We start from the raw sequence: 12022 nt of genomic DNA on the forward strand, positions 1-12022 counted from the left end.
TCACCAAACTTGAACTTTCGAACGCAGCGAAAATCGAAATTTTTCGCATGAGCCTGCGTTTCCGGTCTGACGCATTTGCATGCGTATGAATGGAAGTCAATGGAATGAAAAGTGCAGTGTGACCGCCCCTTAAATGCGACTTATTGTCCAGTGCGACTTATATATGTTTTTTTTTCCTCATCATGACGTATTTTTGGACTGATGCGACTTATACTCAGGTGCGACTTATAGTCCGAAAAATATGGTAATCAAATGTATACTACTGTTGAAAGGGTTGAGGTCACTAAGATTTGTTTCAAGAAATGAATATTTTAATATTTTATTTAGAAAGGACACATTAAAATGTTCAAAAGTGACAGTAACATTTGTAGTGTTAAAAAAAAAAAAATTCAAATGTGTTCTTTTAAACTTTATATTCATCTGAAAATCCTGAAAATATAAAATATTAAGCGGCACAGCTGTTTTCAACATTGATAATAATAATAAGAAATGTCTCTTGAGCATCAAATCAGAATGATTATGATGGATCATATGACATTGACGACTGGAATAATTTACACAGAAATCAGTTACATTTTAAAATGTTTATACTGTATAAAAGAAAACAAATAAAAAAAATGCATGTATGTATATGCAATCCATTAGCTAAGTAAGACAGGTTTTGGTTACATTACACAATTTCCATTTTAATCATGCATAAAAAATTGTAATCACATATAAAACTGGTTTGTAAAATCTATTTCTTGCATATTTGAGTAGGATTAAACGACATGTCTTTTGTCTATTTGAACAAACCTTTAGAAGTGTGCCTACTCAAGAGAAGACTGTGAGATTATGATATTTAGGCATAATATATGTGGTCCAAGCCAACTTTTGAAAATGTGCTCTCAGAAAAATGCAATCTGTTATTAGAGCCAGACTTTCACTATTTCTTTTCTCTCACCCATACTCTGTTTCTGCCTCCCTAGTGTTCAAAATCCTGCGGAGGAGGGATAAAGACCCGGTTGGTCGCTTGTCAGCGGCCCAACGGGGAGCGCTTTAACGATCTGAGCTGTGAAATTCTTGACAAACCACCCGACCGAGAACAGTGCAATACTCAGTCCTGCTCTATTAACCCTCACTGGAGCACAGACCAATGGAGCTCGGTACGCGCGTAACTATTTAAACTTTTTCCCTTCATAAGTTCTCATTCTCACAACATGCCAATGTTTCTTTACGCTCAAGACATGAAGAAAACAAACTGAAACTCAAATGGTTTGATCTTCGAGGAAGCAAATAGCTGGTTTTAATGTTTGCTGCTTTTTAGTGAGTTTCGGTTGCACTTAAAGATCAACCAAACATGCAGTTATATTGTTTTAGAGGCTTATTTCCTGACTGAAAAAGTGAGCATCTCTTTGGTCGAATGCTGTTTTGTTTGCTTTTTTCCCCATTTAATTTTCTTTGTTAGCTTTCTTTTGCCCAATGCAGCTGTACTTTGGATAAATACAAATCATTGTGATGCCCTTTGCTGTGGCTTGTGTTCAAAGCACAGTATGGTTGTATATAATATTTAGAATAGATGGGCAGCAATGCTTGTATTGCTTCACTTCAGAGCTAAAACATCTGGCCACAGGCAGTTTACTTTATTATATTGAAACAATCTTTCTGTGGTTTTTCTATCGATCTTCATAATTCATTTTTCTTTTTCAACCATACCTCACATGAACTCAGCTAGCCATTGACCTTTTTTAAACTTATGATGGTGCTTTTTCAGTACAAGGGAGACTTTATGTGAAACTGTCTATAGTTGCTATATTTTTGTATATTTAAGGTAATTTACAGAAGTTCATTATAAGTAAATACAAAAAGTGGTGACCTAATCCGAAATCAGATGTAGTTTTGTGTCATTTTGTCTGTTGATTTGTTCTGCAGTTGTAATATTTTTCTAGGTTATTTACAAAATCAGTAATATCTCTTTTTGTGTGTGTGTTTGTATTAAGCAACAACAACAACAAAAAAGGTTTGGTCTATTGTGAAAAATTCCTCATTGCATTTCCCCTCAGACCCAGGGAAGGCCAGTTTTTTTTCTTTTCTTCTTCTTCTTTTTTTATTTGCTTGTTGGCCAGTTGCTTGTGTCTACCTCAGTCTTAACGAAGAGCCCCACATACATCTTCCATCCACTTTATATTTGTGGATAGTGATAACACATGCTAAGCTATCCTATAACATTCATAAGCAACCATTCATTGCTTAATTTGATCTCTAATCTCTCATGGATATAATAGTATATATTAAAATGTTAAAGAAACATACAGTGATGTAAAAAAGAAATGGCACAAATCATTATAAGAAGTATGATTTATTAAATTATAATTTATTTTATCTATTAACATTGTCAATCCAATGTCTGTCCTAAATGCTACAGTATTCATGGGGTGTACTTACTTTTTCACAGCACTGTATTTATACAAATTGCAAATTTTTTTTTTTTTTTTTTAAATAGGACGTCATGGTGCTATAGTGTCTATCGTGCTATTCCCTTTCATGACATGGTCTGTTAATGTAACCAGACTGAAAATTAAATGGTTTAAATCAAATGGCAGTATTAATGAAGGTGTGCATGAACATTTCTGTATATTATTGCATGTATTTGTATTTATTTCTGCTGCCATATGTTTGTCCATATTAGTTTGAACCTCTTGATGATGATGGTCAAATTAAACAACAAGCTTTTCTTTTTCTTTTTTTATGATTATTGATGCGGTTTGGAAAAGTAGGCACATTTTTGTAATTAAGTAATAATACTAGATGATTTGTTAATTAGTGATGTAGAAAAGAAAATCACTTTGAATGTTGAATGTCTTGAATTATTCTCAAGATGTTCGTTTTTTTTTTTTTTTTTTTTTTTTTTTTTGGAGATTAAGCATATGTTCTCAAATCAAAGAAGGTACAAAATCACTGAGCTTAATTTGTAGTGTTTCGTATGTTAATCTTCCACTTCTGTATATCCTGCTGCTTTTATTTCATTTCTCATCTGAGTATTCAACATCTTTTACCTTTTTTAATGATCCTTAAATGGGGGTCTTTTTTGGTGCTCACTCACCTCAATACCTACAGAAGAAGTGTACTACCGCTGTCTATTTCCTTTTTGACGGCAGAGGATATTAACCAGCCCTGATGGTGGTGATACTGTCACAGTCAAGCGAGTGAGCATACATCAAAATAACAAGGGCATGGGGAGCCAAGGATGGCCTTTGATGTGTGGGAAGGTCTTTACTGGCCTTCCCAGCTCATCTAATCAGAATGGACGCACTTCTCAGAAAGAGTTTGATTCTTATGGGAAGAATGAACGGCAGGAGAGATGGCCCCACATAGCATGGAGGCCTGTGCAGCCTGGATATGTGTGTGGTTTGATACTTGGAAGTCCTCACGTTGGAATGTAGTGAGGCACGTGGCCAAGTACATTGCCATTCCTGGACTGATCATTTATGGCAACAGTTTAAAGGAAAAACAAGGCAATTTTGCATGGTCTAAAAAGCAATGATCAATGAACTGAAGGGTGGCATTACAGTTAAACTTATATGTTTAGATCGCATTCAGATGTCATGAATTGGAATATTTGTTTTGAACTTGTCTTATTAGCATAACAAATATACATGTTTTGTACATTTTTTGACAAAGAAATCCCATATGCTTTTAATTTGTATTTCATTTTTCTGTTGTGAATTTGATTACATTTGGTTAAACAGTTTTGCTCTGGGAAGCAAACTCAAGCTTGTGCGTTTCAGGATTGTGGGCGGTTTTTAGATGAAGGGATTTTTTAAAGTAAATTACCCTGCATTGGAATCCTTTTGAGTGTAAAAGTTGGTCATTTGTGCTCATTAAATCAGTGGTGCATTCTTTTACCAACAGTATGGCAGCTTTCCACACCTTAACCGCGACTGAAATAAAGGCCTTGCCATGTGAAAACAAATGAAATGATATATGTTGTGATAAACTAAATGATGTGGCCCCTAAACACTCATTTCAGATGTCAATGATTAAAATACCAGCCACTTTAAGTGTTTTAGAGCTGATTACAGAATTTAGCACCAAGATACAATGTATTAAATCTATGCTTATTGATGTTTTATATCAACTTAAGAGACTTTCACACACTCACGCAAAACTAAGCAACTAAGCATCCCTAAAAGAACATATATATATTACACATTGTCACACATAAACACACACTGTAACATTCTGAGGCAGAGTAAGCAAGTGTATGATTTATTATGAATCAATATTTAGGGCTTTGGATGAATTATTAAAGTGGATCATTATAACAATGGTACATGGAGGTCTTGCTTTAAAGATAAAAGTGTATTTTTATTTCATTTTATGAAAAAAAAAAATGTTTTCTTTTTCTTTTTTTCTTTTTTTGCTGCAACTGTCCATGTTGTCGGTATTAAATTTTGTATATGTAATCAGTTGAACCAACTGTATATATTTTTGCTGTAAATATTTGTAAAAGCAATATATATATATATATAAATATATATATATATTAATATGAATGTTAAACCGTTTGCCCAAGACCTATTTTGTTCAAAATGAATTCCATCACCTTAAATACAACTGTGACACACTGACTTGCAAGACTTGTTTGAAAAAGTATCCCCAGGAACACATTATCCAGTTGGGGAGTTTCTGTTCTCTTAGTTCCTGTATTTCGTGAATGCATGCTGGGAATGGACTCGTTCAACCTCAGACTTGTCGCATCATATCCATCCTCCCTCTACGGGGCCCTTTGATTATCCGTTCCTCTCCCATCCTGGGGTCCAGGGAAGCCTCTCTCTCTTTTCCCTTTATGCGCTGGTGCCAGAAAATATGTCACTGTTTCTTCAGCTCGGCACGCGGATGTAGCAACTGCCATTCATTATGATTCAGAGACACTTCCTTTCCTCTTTTTATGCCGCAAATAGTATTTGAGGTACAAACTAAATGATTTGTTTATGCTGCTCCAATTGTATATCATGTGTTATGTTATTGGTATCTTATATTGTAAAAGTCTATATACTAATTCTTCACATAACATGATGTGCTGTCACAATGGTAATAAATTTGAACATAATTACAATGATTACCACATGACTGATCTTTTCTTTTGTTTACTTACCCATAAACTCACAAACTTAGACATAATCAGCTTCATAATCAAACATAATCACCTCAAATGAAACACTAATTAGGCCTTTGTTTATCAAGCAGTTGGATTTCACTGTAGTTTTTTTCCCTTCCTTGCAGTGCTCTGCGTCCTGCGGGAGAGGATATAAGTACCGCAATGTGACTTGTGTCAGTCACTCGGGCCAGCCAATCCCAGAAGAGAACTGCCTGCACCTGCCCCTCCCACAAAAGCAAAGGCGTTGCAGAGGTGGGAGGTGCCCCAAGTGGAAGACGGGAAGCTGGGGAGAGGTAAAACTCACACTTTATTATATATTACAATGTGTGTATTAAAAATATGTAGGGTTCGTGAGGTTTATTTGTGTTTTAATATATTTTAAAATGTAATTCATTCTTGTGATGATAAAGTAGAATTTTCATCAGCCATTACTCCAGTCTTCAGTGTCACATAATCCTTGGTTTGGTGCTCAAAGAAACATTTATTAATAAAAATAATAATAATACTGATAAAATATTGAAAATAAGATTGATATGAATATGAAATTGCATCTATAAATATATTATATATTAATATTGATAATAATAATAATAATAATAATACGTAATATTAATATATAAATGCTCAAGACCGTTGTGGTGCTTAATATTTTATATTGTGTAAACCTTCATAGATCTTTTTCAGGATTGAAAAAAATAAAAATAACTTTTTTGTTTGTGTTAATTGAAATAGAGATATTTTGTAAGAATATTGTAAGTCTTACCTTACACTTCTGATCAATATACTGCACCCATTCTGAATAAAAGTATTCATTTCTTTAAAAAAAAATCTGAAAATAAACTTTTGATCAGAAATGTAAATATATATCAAGTTTATATCAAGAGATTTACAGGAGCAGTCTGTGTAGTAAACTTTAGATTTTGAGCTTTAAAGTTCTTGCGTCCCATTCGACTGTGCAGATAGAACTTTTTTTTTTTTTTTCAGATAGAACCTTATTTATTATATTATAATATTATAATATCATTATAAAGGGGACAATAATTCCCAGTAGGATACAGAAGCACTCAAAATGTTTCTTTTCTATGGAAATTACTCCCATACACATAATTTCTCTGCCTGTTATCTTAAAATATTTTTGACAAAAAGTAATTCAACAACCTTTCCAATCAACAACCAAACACACATGAACAAATGACTGCATGATCTACACAAAATATTTAAACTCATGTTAATTCAATGAGCCCAATTCCATGGTATTTCATTTCATCCAGTTTCACTGCTATTTTAGCTAAATGTCAAACTTCATCTTCTGTTTAAACCACAAGCAGGCTTGATGATGCAGTAAAATGAGAGTTGAAAGTAAACTGGCAGAATTCCTTTGGCAAAAATACTTTAATGGTTATTTTTATGGAAGATTTGAATTCTTTTCTTCTTCTTTTTCACTTGCTTGCATTTGGATAGTATTCATGCACTGAAAAACTCACTTAGGCTCATCACATTAACAAAACTGGAAAAGATTAGAATATGCATGATGAAGACATTAGTTCAACATTTTACCTATCCTTGGTTTTTCAGTAGCCCCAGAAAAAAAAAAAAAAAAATTTCAGGTTGCTGATAAAAGTCGTGCACATACGTTCAGGTACAGCAGCACTTTTCTGAGCTATAACAGAACAGGATTGTGCAAACCTCTCAACAGACGACTCATTGTAATCCTGTCATCACATTTTGATTTATGACTTTCAAGGGAAGTAATTATTATCTGAACAAACTAGAGGACAGCTGTGATTTGTTAAGGCTTACAGTATGTAAACAGATTACATAAATGTAGAATTTATGAGTTCCATTAACCCACCTGTGTCGTTCTCCATAGTGTTCATCGTCTTGTGGAAACGGGCTGCAGCATCGTGAGGTTTCTTGTGTCAGTGGTGATGAGCGCAGGACGCAGGAGTCTAAATGTTCCCGTCTCCTTCGCCCGCCCTCTACACAGCCTTGCCGGGTCACCGATTGTGTCTCACACTACAGCTGGGGCAAAGGAGACTGGCAAGAGGTGAATATGTGACAAAGTGTGAGAATGAAATAAATGTGCATGAGCAGCAGCAAGTGTGTGTATGAGCATATGAATGCACCTCAAACCGGTCTCTCTCAGATGATATGGGCAAAATGCAATAAAGCACAACAGTGACCGCCTACTTTTTTGATTGTCCTCAGTTCTGGAAGTATTTTTTTTCCTTTAAAGGGATAGTTCACCAAAAAATCCTTTCATAATTTAAAGGGTAAGTTCACCCAAAAATGAATATTAGCTTGTGTTTTACTCATCCTCGAAGCATCATAGGTGTATATGATTTTCTTTTTTCAAATGAATCCAGTTTGAAATATATTAAAAATGATCCTGGCTGTTCCAAGCTATATCAGAAAGAGAGCTTTATTGCCAAGTATGCTTATGCATTCAAGGAATTTGTTTTAGTGACATAAGCTTCCAGTACACAGAGACAACAACACACAGAAAAAAAAAAAAAGAGATTTACAAATTGGCAAATAAATAAGTGTATAAACAATTGTGCTATAAATGATAATGGAATAGGATTGAGTGAGATGCAGGAATGTTCTAGGATGGAGGGTTAACAAATAAATATAAGGATATTGCACGTTTATAAGCATAAGTAGGGAACATTTAACTGTTCATGAGGTAGATTGCCTGGGGGAAGAAACTGTTCTTGTGCCTTGCTGTTCTGGTGTTTGCGGCTCTGAGGCGCCGGCCAGATGGCAAAAGTTCAAAGATGGGGTGACTTGGATGTGAGGGATCCAGAGTGATTTTCTGAGCCCTTTTCCTCACTCTGGATGTATACAGTTCTCGAAGGGTGGCAGGGGAGCACCAATAATCCTTTCAGCAGTCCGAACAGTTCTCTGTAGTCTTCTGATGTCTGATTTTGTTGCTGAACCAAACCAGACAGTTATTGAAGTACAGAGGACAGACTCAATGACGGCCGAGTAGAACTGTTTTAGCAGCTTCTGTGGCCAGTTAAACTTTCTCAGCTGGCGAAGGAAATACAACCTTTGCTGGGCCTTTTTAACAATGGAGTCAATGTGATTGTCCCACTTCAGGTCCTGAGAGATGGTGGTATTGTTTTAGTCAGCGGGTCTTCATATATATATATATATATATATATATATATATAACTGGAAAGTGTTCGGTAACCAACATTCTTCAATAAGTCACACATTTGAAATAATATGACAGAATTTTGGGGCAAACTATCCCTCTCTGGGCAAACTATGCCTTTTTGGACAAACTATGTCTTACATTTTTTCCCGCAATAAAAAAACTAAACGAAAAATAAACAAACATTAAAAATAGCAAGAAGAATGCCACCACATTGCGAACCATTTCTCTACTATTTTTGTTTGTGCAGTTTAGTTAAATTTGGCTAGTATTTAATTGACTTTTTTAAATATCTACTTAACGTTTTTGCATATTCTATATATATTTTATGTAGTTAACTCTACCTTAAGAACACACAAAATGTATTGTGGTGATTAATTTCCCTATATCATCACCTCCAGTTTCTGATAATAATATATATCACAGTATTTCTGCTAATATTATATTATACTGGTGCCTTTAAATATTGTGTTTGACCGTTGGGGGGGTGTCTTTGAGTCAAAAAGGCTGAAAACCACTGGTCTACAGAAAACTTTTCAGGCAACAAAAACTGTTCCCTTAGACTCGAATCTGGGTCATCTAGCAGCATGAAATCACAGCACTTAAAAGAAGTGTAATTAGTTGAGTGCACTGCTCTAGAGAACACCTCCACTTCTCCCCCTCCGCAGCAGACACAGGCAGCTGGAGCCTATTAGACTAGCTCACTTTGCCTGTCGGATGCTTGAGGGGCCAAGTTGCTTTGCACAAAGCTTGGTGCTGCTCACTGTCAACCCTTTAGAGCATATGACAGAATTCCCAGAAACAGGTCCCTTTCTTCCCACTTCTTTTACTTTCTTTACATTGGAGTTAACCCCATAGTAAAGATTCCAGTCCAGTTCAGCATTCATCTTACGTTATATTAATAGCTAAAGCTGAACTTTGCTTTTAAGCCCACTAAAACACAGAGTGTATAGAAAGGTACACACGTATACAAGATTGTGATGTCATTTCCTCTCACTCCTTATATAGGCTGATCAAATTATGAATATTATCCTGCTTGCTTGAAATTGATGATCACTTTTCTGGATATCGCTTCCTTCAGTGCAGCAAAACATGTGGTTCTGGGCACAAGGTTCGAGCAGTGGTGTGTTTAGATAAGGAAGAAGATGAGGTGCTTGAGGAATACTGCATGAACCAAAGGAAACCGGCTGATAAGGAACCTTGTAACATACAACCCTGTGAGTTCATCTGGATTACTGGAGAATGGTCTGAGGTGAGAGACGGGAAATAATAGTTCTTTTGAAAATTATATTTGGAAATAGTTTGACAGTTTAAGTGGCTTTGAATCCTAAATAAGTACTTATACTGAATAAATAAATGGATGCAATTTGTAAAGTGCATATTTATGATTCACTAATGGATAATTTACAGTAAAGATTTAGACACTGTAGATTGGGTTTTGTTTGCATCAAGGCTGTTTTTCATTTTAGTGCTCAGTCACGTGTGGTCTGGGGTATCAGAGGAGGCTGGTGTCCTGCAGTGAGGTTCACGCTGGGATTGATCATTATGAGTATAGTCTTAACTCTTCATTAGACTGCCCCGGCACCCCTCCTGAGGACATCTTGCCCTGCTTTCGTCTGCCTTGTCCTGTCCCACACGCCTGGAAAGTGGGTGTATGGGGACCTGTGAGTTTATTAAAGTAATTCTTCATGGTTTGAAATCGTATAATACAATTTCACATTTTTAAAGGAATGACTCTAACTCTTTAATCACAAATTTCATTTTGTACAAGTAAAATAAAAACTTTTTTAAAAAGTAGAAAAGAAAAATTGATAATACGTAGTTTTGCTGAATTTAAGACAGATCTGGACTGATGATAATATATACTTAATAGAATAATTATACAAGATTCAAAATTTTACTAAATTACTAAATGACTAAACCCATAATGTGTTTTTCTTCTTTTGTTTTTGTATATTAGTGCTCTACAACCTGTGGAAGTGGTTGGACAGAGAGACAAGTCCAGTGTATATCAGCAGAGGGTGAGGTTTCTGAAAAATGTCCCTCCTCCAAACCTGAGGAACGGAAATCCTGCATCAGTCCTTCTTGTGAGTTACAATGAAGTAGTAGTAGCAGCAGGACAGTGAATTACAATGTATGTCCTTATAGTTTATTTAAGCTCATATAGTGGTAGAAATTAAAGGTTTGCCACCAAGTTGCAAAAAATCTCAGGTTGCTATAAAGTTATATTAGTGTTAATATTACTATTATAATATGCTACTAGTGTTACTGTTATTATTAAACTGTTCTGTTTTTTATTACCAGTACTAAACTTTATTTAAATTAAATAACATCCGTTTATATATATATATAAACGGATATATAATCTTAAATATCTTATTAATTGTAATGGGAGGAGTTACGGTCAGCTGAGCGTCCCTGTGGTAGTTTTTTAAAACTATTTCGGCTATTTATATTTTATCTTGCTCAGACTTGTAAAGCATTTAAATATTTTTATATATATATATATATATATATATATATATATATATATATATATATATATATATATATATATATATATATACATATATATATACATATATATATATATATACATATATATATACATATATATATATATATATATATATATATATATATACATATATATATATATATATATACATATACATATATATATATATATATATATATATATATATATATATATATATATATATATATATATATATATATATATATATATATAAAAATATTTAAATGCTTTACAAGTCTGAGCAAGATAAAATATAAATAGCCGAAATAGTTTTAAAAAACTACCACAGGGACGCTCAGCTGACCGTAACTCCTCCCATTACAATTAATAAGATATTTAAGTTAATCCGTACTCACACTTGCCAATAGTCTTTCGCACAGACATGTGCTTACCCTCCTCCATCCCCAGCTCCTCCTTATGCAGATACATTATCACTAACTGCTTGCCCACAGAGGTATATCATCTATCCAGCTCATTGCTAAATTAGTCCATATTTATTAACAGTACTGTATTACTCTACTGCAAAGTACAACTGTTGCATATAAAATATCTTACAATTGCTTAGGCTTCGGAGGTTCAAACCTCAGCGATGTCTGTCTGTGAATAGCTCAGAATCTGCTGAGAGTCTGCTGCCATATATAAAGTTGAGGATCTCTACAATAATCACACTCAAACAGAGTGGTCCTGACTGAGATCAACAACTTCGAAATCATCCTACATCACTAAATAAATACTGACCCTGTGTTTACAAAGTGAACATGCAAAGAAGGTCAAACGCCCTTTACAAAAAAATAAAAATAAAAAAAATAACGGGGTGATGTAGGTTGATTTTGAAGTTGGAGGAGAAAATGAGATGGGAGTTTTTCGACATACCCTAACTCTCATGGACTGGAAACAAACTGAGTTCACGCAGAGCTAAGACAAGCGTTTGAGATCAAAAATCATTTCAATCATTTCGCTAGATAAGACCCTTCTTCCTCTGCTGGGATCACTTATAGTCCTTTGATGCTGCATTTAAACTACATTTTGGAATTTCAAACTCGGGGGCACCATGGGAGTCCATTATATGGAGAGAAATCCTAAAATGTTTTGCTCAAAAAGCATAATTTCTTTACGACTGAAGAAAGAATGACACAGACATCTTAGATGACAAGGAGGTGAATACATTATCTGTACATTTTTG

The 12022-nt window shown here is 34.5% G+C and overlaps 1 protein-coding gene across 1 annotated transcript in view; it reads left to right on the forward strand.

Annotated features, from left to right (window-relative positions):
• Window positions 1–12022, forward strand: part of LOC113110992 (A disintegrin and metalloproteinase with thrombospondin motifs 9-like) — a 38851-nt gene that overhangs the window by 24083 nt on the left and 2746 nt on the right. The window contains 6 exon segments of the mRNA XM_026275349.1: window positions 969–1145; window positions 5266–5433; window positions 7011–7187; window positions 9382–9552; window positions 9770–9964; window positions 10261–10387. Coding sequence (XP_026131134.1) covers window positions 969–1145; window positions 5266–5433; window positions 7011–7187; window positions 9382–9552; window positions 9770–9964; window positions 10261–10387 — 1015 coding nt within the window.

Source organism: Carassius auratus, chromosome 11, assembly GCF_003368295.1.
Source record: "Carassius auratus strain Wakin chromosome 11, ASM336829v1, whole genome shotgun sequence".
NCBI lineage: Eukaryota > Metazoa > Chordata > Actinopteri > Cypriniformes > Cyprinidae > Carassius > Carassius auratus.